Source organism: Poecilia mexicana, unplaced genomic scaffold (genome assembly GCF_051168715.1).
Source record: "Poecilia mexicana isolate PSO_F unplaced genomic scaffold, ASM5116871v1 scaffold_19, whole genome shotgun sequence".
In the NCBI taxonomy this organism is placed as follows: Eukaryota; Metazoa; Chordata; class Actinopteri; order Cyprinodontiformes; family Poeciliidae; genus Poecilia; species Poecilia mexicana.
Window position 1 is genome coordinate 11315554 of NW_028263388.1, and position 17257 is coordinate 11332810.

At 36.1% G+C, this 17257-nt stretch overlaps 3 protein-coding genes across 4 annotated transcripts; all 3 read right to left on the reverse strand.

Annotated features, from left to right (window-relative positions):
- Positions 1-50: 50 nt before the first annotated feature.
- On the reverse strand, positions 51-4470 carry LOC106915337 (uncharacterized). The gene is made up of 3 exons (XM_014982879.2): positions 3932-4470; positions 3623-3835; positions 51-2911 (listed from the first exon to the last, which is right to left on the reverse strand). The coding sequence occupies exons 2-3, from the start codon at positions 3738-3740 to the stop codon at positions 1650-1652; spliced, it is 1380 nt and encodes a 459-aa protein (XP_014838365.2). The 5' UTR covers positions 3741-3835; positions 3932-4470; the 3' UTR covers positions 51-1649.
- Positions 4471-5774: 1304 nt separating this feature from the next.
- LOC106915322 (uncharacterized) lies at positions 5775-10432 on the reverse strand. Its single transcript, XM_014982833.2, has 4 exons — positions 10029-10432; positions 9686-9857; positions 8628-8972; positions 5775-8036 (listed from the first exon to the last, which is right to left on the reverse strand). The coding sequence occupies exons 2-4, from the start codon at positions 9801-9803 to the stop codon at positions 6703-6705; spliced, it is 1797 nt and encodes a 598-aa protein (XP_014838319.2). The 5' UTR covers positions 9804-9857; positions 10029-10432; the 3' UTR covers positions 5775-6702.
- Positions 10433-10847: 415 nt separating this feature from the next.
- LOC106915323 (uncharacterized) lies at positions 10848-16537 on the reverse strand. 2 transcript variants are annotated; one of them, XM_088000892.1, is made up of 3 exons: positions 16110-16537; positions 14801-14972; positions 10848-13875 (listed from the first exon to the last, which is right to left on the reverse strand). In XM_088000892.1, the coding sequence occupies exons 2-3, from the start codon at positions 14913-14915 to the stop codon at positions 12218-12220; spliced, it is 1773 nt and encodes a 590-aa protein (XP_087857018.1). In that variant the 5' UTR covers positions 14916-14972; positions 16110-16537; the 3' UTR covers positions 10848-12217. The 2 variants fall into 2 exon arrangements, with proteins under 2 accessions (XP_087857018.1, XP_014838320.2); XM_014982834.2 differs by having other exon boundaries at positions 16106-16537.
- Between the last annotated feature and the right edge of the window lie 720 nt (positions 16538-17257).

The following is a 17257-nucleotide window of genomic DNA, read 5'->3' on the forward strand; positions in this document are numbered from 1 at the left end:
ATAGTGATTAAGAATCACTGTGAAGCAGAAATCAGTAGTCAGACTGCAAATTCTGGTTGTTAGAACTGAAAAAAAAGAAATTTTTTTCAAGTTTATTTGTAACACATTTCAACAACAAAGCAATTCAAACTGCTTTAGATAAAAACATAAATATCCCCTCCAAAAAAAATCTTTATTTTGTTCAGCATGTTAACATCTTTGTCATCACTTTCTTCAGCCCAACTTCACCTAAGTGATCTATTATTTTAACCTAACCAACTTTGGCAAAATATTTCCCCAGAAAATAAAGAAATATCCAAAGCAAAAGTAAAAAAACAACAATAAAAACCAGAAACATGCACAGTGAACTTTATAGAACCAGAATCTGAAAATGAAAACGGATTCAAATGTAAACATATGAAGCTTAGATTAAAATGTTGCCACCAACTTCTGGCTTTGTGAATTTGGTGCAACTGACATATGAAAATAAATGACATAGTCTTCCTAGATGGAGTTTACATGCACTCCCTGTAGATGCTTGGGTTTTTTCCAGGTACTCCGGCTTCATACCACAGCCAAAAACATGACTGTTGGGTCAATTGGTCTCTCTAAATTGTCCATAGGTGTGTGTGCATGGTTGTTTGTCCTGTGTGTATCTCTGTTACCATGTAATGGACTGAAGACCTGTAAAGGCTATACGTTGCTTCTTGCCCAATGATTGAGGTAAATAGGCATCAGTTCCCCAGACCCCTGCAAGGATAAGCAGTTTTAGAGAATAGATGGATAGATAATATTTCTCTAATTGACTTTGTTTTTGTCACGAGCTTTAAAAACGTCACATGACCTGATCATAGACTTTGAAATGTTACACAAGACCATACATGAAAATTCATTAAATAAACATACATTTATATTTGGGTAATTCAAACTGATCATTTAGGAATTTTTTCTCCTAAATCCACTTTAACAAAAAGGCTGGAAATATACTTGTCATCAAATTTCTGAGGTTCATTTTTAGCCACATACTCCATGGCAAACACTCATCCTCACTGTACATCAGGGGTGCCCAAAGTCAGTCAATGAATGGCTCGTAACCTCGCCTTTGCAAAGCTAAAAGATGCAGATTAACAATTTGATTCTGGTTTGTTGGAGAAGGGAGACATCTAAAAGTTGCAGGATAGTAGCCATCAAAGACCAGAGTTGGGCAACCCTGCCAATAATGAAAAACATAAACATATGTTGCTAGCACAGTGAGATGTATGGGGGAGGGGAGTTCATATTTTTTAAGTTTGTCTGCTTGTTTTTTTATTTGTCAAGACAAATTCTTTTCTTTAAAGTTTTTGACATATACAGCATTTTTATAATAACTGAAAGTAAAAGTCACTTGATTGTGCTATAAAATGGCACAATGTGCCTGAGAAATACATAATAGAAATACCTGTAACTGGCCGGCCAACAGCTTACATTAGTTTGTTTACAAGCGCTTCATTAAATCCTATTATAACAAAACGAAAGACAAAAATCACACTCTGTGGAAGCTTGTGGTTCATAAACCCCATTAAGTCTACCAAAAATGTAGCTAAATCAAAATCTCAGTCCACAATATACAAAACACTGAAAGGTGCATAGTGGTCAGATAAGGTTGTTAACTGTATTTCCTCTGTAACAGGTTAACTATCTCCAAATTGTGGAGTGTGAACATCCATGTGGTTTTTCAAATAAGCCTGTCGTGAAAATCCTTGACTGCAAACACCACAAATAAACGGTTTATCCCCTGTGTGAACACGCATGTGACTCTCTAGATGATTTTGTTGTGAGAATCCTTTGCAACAAAAACTACAAATGAATGGTTTCTCCCCAGTGTGAACGCGCATGTGTCTCTTCAAATTCTCTTGCAGTGAAAATCCCTTATTGCAAACACTACAAACAAACGGTTTCTCTCCTGTGTGAACGCGCATGTGACTTTTTAGATGACTCTGCAGGGAAAATGCTTTGCTACAAAAACTGCAAATAAAGGGTTTCTCACCTGTGTGAACAAGCATGTGAGTCTTTAGACTATGTTGCAATGCAAATCCTGTACTACAAACACTGCAAATAAACGGTTTCTCTCCTGTGTGAACACACATGTGACTCTTGAGATGATTTTGTCGTGAAAATCCTTTACTACAAACACTACAAACAAATGGTTTCTCTGCAGAGTGGATCCACATGTGCTTTTTAAGGGTTTCTTTTCTTTTAAACCCTGAACCACAAAGATCACAGGAAAAAGACTTTTCCCCTGAATGGACCTCCAAGTGACTTTTAAGAATCGCCTTTCTATGAAACCTTCTGCCACAGTCAGCGCAGGCAAATGGTCTCTCACCAGTGTGGACTCTCATGTGTGTCTGAAGAGAACTCTTCTTTTTAAACACTTTACCACAAAGGTCACAGCTATGTTCTCTCTTCCCATTGTGTGTCAGCATGTGTATTTCAATAGAAGTTTGACATTTGAACCCTTTTCTACAAATACTGCAACCAAATGGCTTCTTTTCAGTATGTGTTTCTATCTTGGATGTGAGTTTGGAAAGCAGATTAGATGTTTCACCTATGTTGTAAACTACTGTGTGACTTTCTTGAGAAGCACCTAAAAGTTCTAAGTTGTTATCTGGTTCTGGTCCTCCACTGAGCTCTCCATCAGGTTCTGTTTTTATCTGTCCAGCTGAGCTGCTAGTTGGAGCTTCTGTCTGCCCATTATCTTCAGTTTTAATTTGCTGAAGCTCTAATAACTTAGGTTTCTGTTCTTCTTCATCCTTCACAGCAAACTGTTCTTCCTCCTGACTGATCCACTGTTCCACCTCTTCCTTCTTTATGTGGGGGGGCGTTGAGCCCTGCTGGTCCAAACAGGAGCCCCAGTCATGCGGAACCTCTTCTTTGATCACCAATATCTGATAAACTGGGAAGAGTGAACAACAAAAGTACATTCATGACTGTTTGCAAACAGTTTTAATGATTAAAAAAATTTAAATGAAAAAAATCCATACATGAAGGCATGCTTTTTGGAAAACTAAGAAACAAAACAAAACCAATACTGATAAATGCAAATTTATATCTTCTTCTTTCTTATTTTTGGTTATTATGTTTTACCATTTACCTGACACCTTTCTGCTGGTAAACATAAATTTTCCTGCTGGGGGAGGTTACGGGTTATGTTTATTATATAAGGTTATCGTATTTGGATAGAAATGTTTTAAGACGAGACATTTGGAATGGCCTGGGGAAATAATCAAGTGCTTTTAAAGTACTGAGGAGCTCAGAGATGTAAAGTAACATAAATTCTCATAACTCAAACCACATTGTCATGCTTTACTTGACTTGAATATGATGGAGTTAAACTGAGTCTTTAGTAGCACCTTAACATTTTCCAAATTCTGAGCAGACCTGATAAGAGGAGGTAAAAAAAGACTGGGACATTATGGAACCAGTCTTTGCAAAAGCAGAATCACATCTACTTCTAAGTCCGGATCTTGAGACATCTGAAAGCATCGGGTTACTTGATCTCAGTGTTCCAGATGAAGAATTGAGTTGCAAGAAATCCTGAAGATGGAGCCAGAGTTTTAAGAGTTAGCTTGTTCCAATCCAGATAAAACAAATGTGTGCCACTTACTGAGATCTTTGCTGTCTTGTGTTTCCTCCTCCGGTTCCGTTGTGGATGCTGCAGGTATGGGGGGCTCCAAGCTGATCCCTCCAGGTTCATCTGCTTCGACCTTCATCGTCTCGGACATCCTGGCTCCCCCTCGGATTCCCCCTTTCACAATCCTTTTTTTTTTTTTTTTTTTTTACAACTTTCACATGTTCTAGTACATCCAGGTTTCTGAAACTTGAGTGAGATACAAATAAACACCTGATTTGATGAAGCAGAAAATTTAAACTGTACCAGAGCTGAAGCGATGCTGCAGAGCAGAGAGGCTGATACCTTGGTCAACACTTCTGGGTCCACTTTGTCCCCTGTCTCTCGGTCCTTAGGTGGGCAACATGGTCAGAGGAGGTGTCCACAGACGATGTGGTCTTCCCCACATAGTCTCACAAACCCATGCGGATTCGTCTTGTAGCTCTAAATCATGATCTTTTAAAAGCTTTAACCTCGGAAACACTAAGTCGTTGCTGTTAGCTGCGTTAGCTCAATGGATGCTAATAGTCCAGTCTCTTTGTAAATGATTGATAATTACATTATGAACTGCAAACGAATAAGCCCAGCTCTTCTCAACAAATAGGTAAACCCAATACTTTGCCGAAAACGTTCCAGAACCGAGTCTTAGACATCAATTACATACTTATCCCGTCGAGCTAACGTTGCTACGTGAGCTTACTTCCTGCTCACTGACCAATGAATGGTGAGAAAAATTCTGACGCAAAAAACAAAACAAAACAAAAAAAACATTTCCAGCTTTTAGGTTTCATATTAAAACAGTATGTGGAAAACTGAATCATGAATTGGATTATAGAAAATGCCTATGTATCCTCTTTTTCGCCTTCAAAAGGTGTTTTTTAAACTCTATGTAAAATAGCTTGATGTGTAAATTACTATTAGAAAACGCAAACTATTATTAAGTCATGCATGAGACCATTGATCTATAAATATGTGGTACGAAATAATGGACAAATAGAGTTAGATAATGTAATGAGTCATTTGTCTACCAAAAATATGTTTTTCAACATTTTTGTTATGTATTCACAGATGTTATATTTTGTTTTTACTGATGCAAATTTAAAATCCAACAGAGTCCCCTGCGGGATTTGCATTCCCCTGCAATACCCTTGTGAAAAATAAATATACTAATTATATAAAATTGTACCATACTTGAAGCCAGACTAATCATCGGTATACTTCAAGTTTGTTAAGGATTATTTAACTTGGAGCTTTTTTATTTTGGAACAACTAATTTTGTGCTTAATGTATTTTAATTGTAATTAAATTGTAGAAAATCACAATTTGAAGTGTACTAATAATTGTACTATCATGTGCTTTTTTGGAACAACTAAAGGTATACTTTGTACACTTTAAGTATAAGCCTTTTAATGTAATATAAACAAGTTTTATTAGTATATCTTAAGTGTACCATTTTGTGATCAAATTACATTTGAAATATATTAAGAATGTCTTCTAAATATATATGCATTATATATTTTATGTATTAGCACAGTATGCTCCAATTAAACTTTTCGTTTATTTTAATTGCTAGCACACTGTTTAGTTACTTCTCAATGTATTTTATTATTATGCTTTGCCACTTTGTACACAATACAGTAGTGCAAACATATTAAGCTACCAGTACGCAGAAGGATCAATTGCAACACACTTTCCGATTGAAAAAAAAGATATACTTTATTATATTATATTAGTATATTTTAAAAAATATATTCTTTTAGGGAGTGTATTAAAATAAACTTTTAAAACTTTTAAAAGAGTATTATAAGCATGTTTTTTTTTAAAGTTTACATTTTTAATATAATCTTAAGTATATCCACTTTATAACATACTAAAAATGTATTTCAGAAAAATATTTAATACAGCATATTTAAAATATACTTAAATATATTATTTTTTTCACCTAGGTAATAATGTATCTACTAGTCAGTTCATGCGGCACCTTGAACACTGAAAATTTTCCTGCAACAATATAACGTTTTTATAAGGTCTTTACATTTATGCTGTGATCAATGTTTTAAAAAATAACAAAACATTTAATCTCAAGTAATTTACAAGACTGACAGGTCCATTTTTTTTGCAATTATAGAATAAATGTCAGTCTGAACACATCTTTTAAACATTTTTATTAAAAAGGCTTTAGACAAACTTTAACAACAGTTCTCAGTTATTTTAATACACATATTTTCTCTCTCCATAAGATGAAACTGAGAGAGAGAGAACGAGACTATTTTTTTGTAAAGAGATGTATCATTTGTACAATTTCAATGATTTAACCTGCAGCAACCTCAGTTAAAAATACAAACTCAAAGATTTACTAATATAAATCAGCCAGATAATCACATATGCAATGCTTACATATTTCATGTATGATTATCTTAATCTCCGGTGGCAACCATTCATTCATCCCAAGCTTTTGTTTCAGAGTACCGGTCCCCCATAATTCCTCTTCTCAGCTCCTTCAGACTAGCCAGAAGCAATTAGCAAACAGCTGGTGGAACTACACATCTGCTGAGCTCATTATAGGAGCTACTTCTCAGTGCAATGCTGGTAAAAATGTTGATAAACGGTTAATAGAGGAGAGATGTGATGATTTCTTGAAGGTGAGGTGTTTTAAACAACAGAACTTTCTTAAAGACACAGAGGCCTAATTTCAAAGTGTTAAATTACCAAGTCAAATTTCTTTTAGGTCATATTTGTTATGTACAGTACTTGTATAACTCAAGGAACATAGCTGATTGCGCTATAAAATGATTCTCTGTGGCTGGAAAACGTATAATTCTGCCTTTTTAAATATCAAGTTTTCATTGTAATACAAAAGCTGAGAATAGACCAGCTATTGTTGATCTGATCTAGGTTTTTCTAATCATTATATTGATCATCAAATTAAAACTTTTAGCCATCTAAATTTTTGACAGGATTTTTAAAGATTTTTAATTTAAATGTATTTTCTCAGTTTAATAGCCTGTATTGGCATTAGCATGTCTCTTTAAGGACATGCTAATGCAGTCTAATTAACCACACGTCAGGATTTTGATTCACTCCTTGCGACCCTCGTGAACACTCATGTGTGTCTTCAGATTCCCATGTTGTGAAAACGCTTTACTGCAAACATTACAAACAAACGGTTTTTCGCATGTGTGAACACGCATGTGTCTCTTTAGACGATCTTGTTGTGAAAATCCTTTACTGCAAACAGAACAAACAAATGGTTTCTCTCCTGAATGGACTCGCATGTGGTTGTCAAGGTGACACTTCTGAATAAATCTGGTTTTACAGATGTCACACCCAAAAGGCCTCTCCTCTGTGTGGACCTTCACATGTCGCTCCAACTGGACTTCCTTCACAAAATGTTTACCACACTCATTGCAGCTAAATGGTGCAGTGTGAACATCCATATGTTTCTTTAAATACCCTTGTCGTGAAAATCCTTTACAGCAAACACTGCAAACAAACGGTCTGTCTCCAGTGTGAACACGCATGTGGCTCTTTAAATTCTCTTGTCGTGAAAATCCTTTACAACAAACGCTACAAATAAACGGTTTCTCACCCGTGTGAATAAGCATGTGCCTTTTTAGTACAGTTTCTAGGGAAAATCCTTTACTGCAAAGACTACAAATAAATGGTTTCTCTCCTGTGTGAATACATAAGTGATTCAATAGAGTATTTTGTTGGGAAAAACCTTTACCGCAAAAACTACAATTAAACGGTTTATGTGCAGCATGAACATGCATGTGTCTTTCCAGAAAATTTTCTTGTGAAAATCCTCTGTCGCAAACACTACAAACAAATGTTTTTTCTGAAGTGTGGCTCTGCATGTGCTGTTTGACACTACTCTTTCGATCAAATTTTCTACCACAAACGTCACAGGCAAAGGGTTTTTCTTCTGAATGGGTCTTCTCGTGAGTCTTGAGAAAGTTCTTTGCATGAAACCCTTTACCACAATAACTACAAACAAATGGTTTCTCTCCAGTGTGGAGTTGCCTATGTGTATGAAGATGGTACTTTGCAGTTCCTTTACCTTTACTGTGAACAGCCATTTTACTTTCTTGAGAAGAGTCTTCTGAATATGCGATCCTGTCTGGTTCTGGTCCTCCACATTCTTCTCCATCACGTTCTGTTTTCATCTGTGCAACTGAACAAGTGGTTAAAGCCTCCATCTCCATCTTGTCTTCAATTTTGATTTGCTGATACTCTGATAACTGAGGTTTCTCTGCATCTTCAATCTTCACAGCAAGCTGTTCTTCCTCCTCACTGATCGACAGTTCCTCATCTTCCTCTTTTATGTGGGGATCTGGGTCCTGCTGGTCCAAACTAGGATTCCAGTCATGAGGGACCTCTTTAATCACCAACATCTGATAGAGTGGGAGCACTGAAATACAATAATCAAAAAAAGTCAATTATCAAATGCATGTTACATTGATAAGAATCAAGCAAAAACAAAACAAAAATGCAAATTTTCATTGAAAGCACCTTGTGCCAAATGTAAATAGATACTTACCACAGAATGAAATAAAATGTAAATGTAACAAGAACATTAGAGACAAGAGTATTTAATGTATCGATTGCAAATACCAGCCAACACTCAGTCAAGTAGCACTTTGTATTTCAGATTCCCAAGCAGCATCTTCTTTTTAAAAATGTTTCGATATGCATAAAAGAAATCTGTAAATGAGCACATTTCCTAAAAGTATTTGGAGTTATGTTCCACATAAAAATGCACTAATAAGTGAATCTGCCAATTCTGAGCTGTGAATAGGCAGGCTCCACTGTAGTAGCAATTAAAGTGGCATGAGGTCATACTTATGTCTTCTGAGCATAAAATTATTGTCTGCAATGTTTCTAGTACTGAATAAAAATATGCACATGTCAGGAGGTTTTCTCCTTAAATTTGTAGCATGAGAGCACGTTGTGGGTCATGTTTTTGTGAACACAGCTGGGGGAAACTTTTTGGACCCTGTACCTCTTCTGTGAATTGCCATCTTGCTCTTTCGAGAAGAACATGCTGGGTCCAGGTTCATGTCTGGTTCTGGTCTTCCACAGTCCTCTCTATCAGGTTCTTTTTCCATCTGTCCAACTGAACAGGAGGGCGAAGTCTCTGTTGCTCTGTTGTCTTCAGTTTTGATTTGCTGACGCTCTGATAACTGAAGTTTCCCTTCATCTTCCATCTTCACAGTAAACTGCTCTTCCTCCTGACTGATCCACCGCTCCTCTTCTTCCTCCTTTATGTGGAGGGGCTCTGGGTCCTCCGAGTCCAAACTGGAGGTCCAGGCATGGGAAACCTCTTTAATCACCAACATCTGACGAACTGGCAGAGGTGAACAAGCCATGGACGTTAATTAAAAAATTCACAGAAGCATGTTTTACATTAATAGAGTATGTCAAACCGATTATCAGTAGGACAAAAACTGAAGGTTTGATGTAGGTATTCCAAGCTAAAGGGGCCTAAATGTGTCTAAATGTGTCTAAATATAGTGCAAAGACCCTTAGCAGGTTGTCAGATGACGAGAAAAAAAAAGGAAATCCAAATATTTCCCCATATTTAACCAGTTTTGGAAAATTGTTAAAATTTGATTCCATATTTTTACCAATGTTTTAAGAATACATAGTAAATCTGCACATCAGATTAGTTTAGTTTGTGTTTAACATGGTAGAGTGAAGTAAATCAGTGCCTTGTCCAAAATATGGCACACCCATGTGCATCTGTATCAAAATTGTCTGAAGGTTAAAATTCATCATGTTGGGGAGTCGACATTAACCATTAGGCAAGCATTTGGAACCATTATCTTATAGCCTATCACATAGTTTCAGCAGAGAGAAACTGAAGTGTTTTTTGTGTGTGTGCAAAACTGGACATAAATAAAGTCGAAGGGGTAAAATCACACGGAATACAGGTTAGTGAGAACCTCTTCGGTTAAAAACTGAATATAAAGCCTTATAAAGTAGACCCAATATTGATCATTTAAGATAATTTTAGATGAAACAAGAACTCTGTAGTGACTGTTTCTGTGTGTCACTTACTGAGATCTTTGTTGTCTTGTGTTTCCTCCAGATCTGATGTCTGTCCTGCAGGTACAGGGGGCTCCAAGCTGAACCCTCCTGGCTCATCTGCTTCAACCTTCATCATCTCAGTCATCATCGCTCCACCTGGGATTCACTTTTTCACAATCCTTGTCTTCAACCTTCACAAGTTCTAATGGATCAATGAATCAGTCGTGTATGAATCAGTCGTGGATCTTTTGTTTTTCTGCTGCCTGAAACTGGAATCTGACACAAATCAGCATCTAATCAAAGAATGTATATTATCAGAAAATGTAAACCATGAGAGCGCTGAAGCGATGCTGCAGAGCAGAGAGTCTGATACCTTGGTCAAGTAGTTCTGGGTCCACTCTGAAACTGTCTCCAGTCTCTCTGTCCTCACATGGACAACAAGGTTATATTAGAGGTGTCCAAACGATGATCAGGTCTTTCCTGGCTGCTGCTTTAGCTCCATGGTCACCAGCGCTCCCTTCTCTAATTACATTTAATGAGCTGCAAATGTCGGCTAGAAATAATCACAGAGGTTCACAGCAAACACGTAAAAGCGATATCCTCAACCAAGGTGGCCGAGCAGAGTGTGAGAGATTATGTAAGGACATTTTATCACACACATTTCACACAAACAAGCGTCTTTCGTCGGCATATAGCCAGTCAAGCTAACATTCTCATTGTAATTAATCCTCATTCCAACAAATAATAAACGCAAACCTAGCTGGTCCGGGTTATACGTTGACGACGTCGCCGCCATATTGTGAGTGGCTCTGAGGGGCAATATGAGCCATCATAAGATAGATTTAAATTTGTGGTGGAAATATATTAAAAAATAATGTACTGAATTATATGCTATAAAGTTTATCACATACTAGGTATCATTTAGTGTTAAGATTCTTATGGAATCCTTTTTTGTTTTACTTATTAAACAAACATTAAAGTATTGTATTTGTATAATGATAAAGAGCTGAATGTAATGTCCAGTAGATCTGAGTAACTGGTGCCAGGAATTGCTTCCACACTTCACACACTCCTGTTCAGACTTCAGTTACATGGTTGATGCCAGATGCTCTGAAACTGAAATCAAGTATCTCCCTTGTTTCATCACCAGCTCAGAAAAAAAAACATCCTCTCACACACTATAAGACAGCTGTTGCTTTTTACATTAATAATTTTAATGGAAATACTACAGGTTTTTAATGCACATATTTTTGCACCAGAAAACATAAAGCAAATACTCTTCAATAAAAAGGTGAGCCAGCATTTGTTTGACAACCAAAAACAAAAACATAATGTTCAACAGTGATAGCAAAGGCAGAAGTAAAAACAGAAAAAAAGAAGAAATTTTATTTTACAGAGATACATAATTCATAGCACTTCAATGGTTTTTCTGCAGCACAATAACTAGTGGCCTCGATTAAAAACATATATCAGGGAAGAACAGAACTCAAACATCAGAGGCTGATTTGATGGTGAGATAACCAGACATGAAGAAGTTTCAAATATTTGTAGAGCTGAACATCTGAATGTTCATCAACCAGAACTAATCAAGTTTCTTACAACTGTTCACATTTTACATTTAGCAAAAGAATTCACTTGCACACTTTTCAACTTTACACTTACATCTATTGCTTCCACTACAGTGGTTTGCTCCCAGTATACTTTGAAATTTTACAGAGCAGACTCTGGGCAACACAAGGCTATATAATATCGGTATAAATTCTCCCTTGATATAAAAATGTTATTTAGCAATATCACAGTTTGCTTTCGCCAGCACCATTGCTACCACTGATATCTAGGGGCTCTCTAACCAACAGAAACAGGAGGAAGGGCAGCTTTTACTTTAACAGATGTATACTTGGATATATACTTTTACTTGAGAAGAAATTTGATGAATTAGTCTTCCTCTTATTCGAGTACAAGTTTTGAGTTCTCTACCCACCTCTGCTCACTTCATACAAAAGTTTTTCTTGAGTTTATCACAAGCAAAAGTCAATTCAGTCATGTAATTATTCGTTTGTATCAGTCTATTTACAACCATAAAAACTATAGAGTAATGCCAGGAAGTCTGCTGGTTTATTTACATGCTCATAGACACTCAGTTTTAATAATAATAATCACCCAAGATCATAATCGTGTATGCTGTTCATCTGGTGCATACTGTACCAGTGCCAGCGTACCAGCAGGACAGTAGACCTATGTATCACCTTTAATTCAATTGCATTTTTTTATATATAGACAGTAAAAATCACTGACTTATAACATTAAGCTTTTTGCTTGTTGATATTGGCCCACTTGTACATGTCCACATTATGTCTGCCGTCTGCTTGTCAGCATGTCTTTTCTTGAACTACCAAGATTTCATTTTAATACCATATTGTCCACTCCATGACAAAGGCAGACATCCTGAATAGACCATCTGCTCTCGGTTTATCTAATCATTATTTTTTTGATCATGTTAGAGTTTTTAGCCCTCTCAATATTTTTTATTTTGATATTTCTCCTAGATTCTACATTCCTTCACTATGTGCAACCCTCATGAACACCCATGTGTCTCTTCAGATTCCCTTGCTGTGAAAACGCTTTACTGCAGACATTACAAACAAACGGTTTTTCGCACGTATGAACACGCATGTGTCTCTTTAGACGATCTTGTTGTGAAAATGCTTTACTACAAACATCACAAACAAATGGTTTCTCTCCTGAATGGACTCTCATGTGGTTGTCAAGATGACACTTCTGAATAAATCTGCTTTTACAGACATCACATCCGTACGGTCTCTCCTCTGTGTGAACTTTTACATGTCGCTCCAACTGGACTTCCTTCAAAAAATGTTTACCGCAATCACTGCAGCTAAATGGTGCAGTGTGAACATCCATGTGTTTTTTCAGATGATGATGTTGCGAAAAGCCTTTATTGCAAACACTGCAAATAAACGGTCTCTCTCCCGTATGAACACACATGTGCCTCTTTAAAGTGTCCTGTTGTGAAAATCCTTTGCTACAAATACTACAAATGAATAGTTTCTCTGCAGTGTGAACATGCATGTGTCTCTTTAGATTCTCTTGTAGAGAAAATCCTTTACTGCAAACACTACAAATAAATGGTTTCTCTCCTGTGTGAACACGCATGTGTCTCTTCAGCACTCCATGTTGATAAAATCCTTTACTGCAAATACTGCAGATAAACGGTTTCTCCCCAGTGTGAACATGCATGTGACTCTTTAAATTTTGCTGCAGTGAAAATCCTTTACTACAAAAACTACAAACAAACATTTTCTCTCCCGTGTGAACACGGATGTGTCTCTTTAAGTTCTCTTGTAATGCAAATCCTTTACTGCAAAAGCTGCAGGTGAACGGTTTCTCTCCAGTGTGAACACGCATGTGACTTTTGAGATGAATCTGTTGTGAAAAGCCTTTACTACAAACACTACAAACAAATGGTTTCTCTGCAGTGTGAATCCTTGTGTGGTTTTTAAGCGTTTCCTTTCTTTTAAATTTTGTACCACAGACATCACAAGAAAAAGGTTTTTCTTCTGAATGAACCTTCAGATGCTGCTGAAACAATTTCTTTGCATGAAACTTTCTACCACAGTCCTCACACGCAAATGCTTTGTCTCCAGTGTGGACTCTCTTGTGCGTCTGAGGAGAACGCTTTTCTTTTGACGCTTTGGTAGAAATGTCACATTTATGTTCTCTCTTTCCACTGTGAATCATCATGTGTAATTTAACATGAGTATTATGTCTGAGTCTTTTGCCACAGATATTGCAACCAAACGGCTTCTCTCCCGCATTAACTTCAACATGACCTGTACGTCTGGAACGTGGTTTGGATGTTTTACTTTTTTTGTGAACTGCCATCTTACTTTCCTGAGAAGAACATACTGGACCAGGTTTTCTGTCTGGTTCTGGTTCTCCACATTTCCCTCCATCAGGGTCTGCTTTAATCTTTACAGCTGAACTGCTGGCTTGAGCTTCTGTCACTCTGCTGTCTTCAGTTTTGATTTGTTGAAGCTCTGAAAACTGAGGTTTCTCTTCATCCTCCATCTTCACAATGACCTGCTCGTCCTCCTGTTTGGTCCACAGTTCCTCCAATTCCTCCTGTTTGTGCGACGACTCCGGATCGAAACTTGAACTCCATTCATGGGGAACCTCTTCTTTAATCACCAATATCTGTTGGACTGAGAGGAGTATTTGTTTAATCAATGATTTTTTGCAATTTCAAGAACAGATTACTTTTAAAAACATTATTATTCTCTTACATTTAAAGAAACAACTACTCAATATTGTTTGGAAATTGCATTTTTTAATTATTAGTTTAAGAAAAGAAATTTAAATAATAATTAAATCTATTTAATTTGATTTCTAATTTAAAATAATCTTCCAACCAGGAGTTCTTTCTCCAAGAGTGTTCAGCTCGAGGCCAGCATCCTACAATTCTTGAATGTGCTTCAAAATATCTGAATAAAATTGCTGCACTGTCTCCTCATCATGCTATCAAACCCAATTAATGACCTTTCTGATTCTGTGTGGCTACTGAATAGGACAATGAAGGAACTAACTGAATCAAACTCCACTCTGATTAACTTATGGATTTCTGGGCACTATATATATATATATATATATATATATATATATATATATATATATATATATATATATATATATATATATATATATATATATATATATATATATATATATTATTTTTTACTTTTTTTTTTTGCTTTTAAGTAGTTTTTATAAAAGGAGCAGGTTGTTGCACAGCAGAGGGATCTTAAACTTTAAACTTTAAAGAGAAGAGAGAAGGGGAGTGTGCTGAAGTGTCCTTAATTTTATTTCATGGTTCCAATAAAAAAAAAAAAACACATCAACGTCAATACACATTGCTGTAATTGTGTGCAAGAATTTCCCGCATTATAAAAGCTAGACTTGCAGGAATCACAATACCTGCAATCCCACAGTGAATTTTAGGCCACAGTATTCTGGCCCTGCTTGGATTTTCAGATATATTTCTCTCTCTCAATCTTTCCATGCCCAGTAGCTCTTTTATAACTTCTAAACAGAGTTAATTTGCTCCAATCCAGTAACAAATGTGTCACTTACTGAGATCTTTGCTGTCTTGTATTTCCTCCAGTTCCAATGTGGATGCTGCAGGTATGTGGGGATCCAAGCTGAACCCTCCAGGCTCATCTGCTTCAACCTTCATCATCTCAGACATCCTCGCTCCACCTGGGATTCTCCTTTTCACAATCCTCGTTTGCAACCTTCATATGTTCTAGTAGATCAATAGGATGAATTAGAACTTATTTAAACCTGGATTCCAGAAAGGTTTCAATGTTAGTAATTAATAAGCTAATATTTTATTCACAACAGAACACAACGATACATAATGTTGAAACTGAGAAATTCACCTTCATTGACTAAATAAGCTAATTTCAAATCTGATATAGTTATATAATGGTTTTAAAGTAACATATTATCCCCTTCCACACCATGCCCATTTCAGAGAACATCTTGTGTGTCCCAGGACAATGCAAAACACACTACAGCTATTGCAACAGTATGGCTTTTTGTCCAAAAAAAAAAAAAAGTGCTGAACTGGCCTGCCTGCAGTCCAGATCTGCTACCTGGAACATTTGCCACATCATTAAGTCATAATATGTAAATGATGACCATAAACTCTTGAGGAGCTGGAAACCTGTATCAGGACCAAATTCCAACACCAAAATTTCGGGAGCTTTTATCAAAATGTTTCTTCAGAATGGAAGTAATATTAACATGTTGGAGCAGCCTGGCGCTCTGACCACCACTAGCAGGCAAGACAAGAGTCGTGCCCAATGACACAACAACGGAGAAGGGTTCGAACCGGCAGGACGAACTACTACCACCGTTTCTACCAAAGGTCTAATCAATTTCACATGCCCTTTTTATAAAGATTATCTTAAAAATGACAAAAAAAACAAAACAAAAAACAAACAAACAGATATTTTATTTCTGTCCAAACTGGAACTTATTTTCTATGGTTTTATTACTTTTCAGAGATGCCTGACATGAATAAAGGGACCATTACAAATCAGTTAACATTCATACTGACAACTATGAAAGGCAAACACTACTACTGCTTTATTACCATTAAATGTTTTTGACATTTTTATATTGCTATGATTTTTTTGTACTATAGTTCATTGCAATATCTCATAAATATTTCTAAGATTTTTTTCTTTATGATTCTAGGTCAAATATTTCAAAGTGTGGGAAATAGACGGCCCCATAATTTGAACCTTTCAACATCACATGCATGATCTTGGTATTATTAAAGAGTTACTTTAATGCTCTTTCAGATAAAGAGCATGAACAAACAATGGTTTGTTTCAACAAAAATCTCTTTTGAAAATGATGTCATCATACCTACTATAACTGTCTCCAGACTGTTGGTCCTCAGCTGAACAGGACTTACAGGTGGTGTCGGCAGACGATGTGGTCTTCACCGCACAGTCTCTCAAACTCGGAGTGTGGACTCGTCTTATGCTACTTAACCATGAACATTTAACAGCTTTAACCTCGGAAACATTGACCAAATAACTGCTGTTAGCTCATTTAGCTCCACAAAGGCTAATTCCATTCTGTGCTACAAGCTCCGACAACAAATAATGTTGTGCAACAGTGCTTCAAAACAAAGAAGCAAACACGAAATCCACCCGAAAATATAAAATACAGAGTCTGATAGATTATTAATTATAAAAGTAACATATTTCTCACAAAAAGCAGTTTTCGTCAGGCCAGTTAAGCTAACATTGACACATCCCTTGTTACTTCCTATTTGCTCAGACAAAGAAGCGTCCGAGTCGTGCGTTAAATGTCGCCGCCATATTGTGAGTGGCATTAATGTCAACATAAGCATAAGGATATGCAGATAAAGTACGTTAATTTGCATTTTAAGCATGCCGTTTCATATAGTTGGTTCTGTTCAACTTAGAGGCATAGATATTCTTCATACTTCTCTAAATGATTACAATTACACGTAGTTTTACAAAACTACTTGTGATTTCAAAATCAGCTGAATGCCATATGCTGAACTTTCCAAAACAAAGTAATTCACTAACTTTTTAAAAAAGCACAAATATTATTGAGATCATGTTACTTCATTTCAGAGTGGAATATTTGGAATGATATCCCATTGAGCATATTTATACATATAAAAATTTGTATAAAGTACTATACTATACTACTATAAACATAGTTCAGATGGTTTATTTTTACTGCAGCATAAATGTCAGCAACATCACAGATATTTCTCACGCACTGTCACACCATTTAGATGAGAAAAATCCCATAAATATGACCTTGACCGTCTGACTGCAGATGTCAAGATTTTGCTTTGGTTCATGTCAGAGTTAAAGTTTTTAGATATTTGGAGTTTACTTAAATTTGTATATTTTTTAAAATAAAATATTGACATAATTCTAAACTATCATGAACTGTTGACTACACAGAGATATAGATATGTAGCAGGTTTTGAAATTAAGCTTTATATATATATATATATATATATATATATAA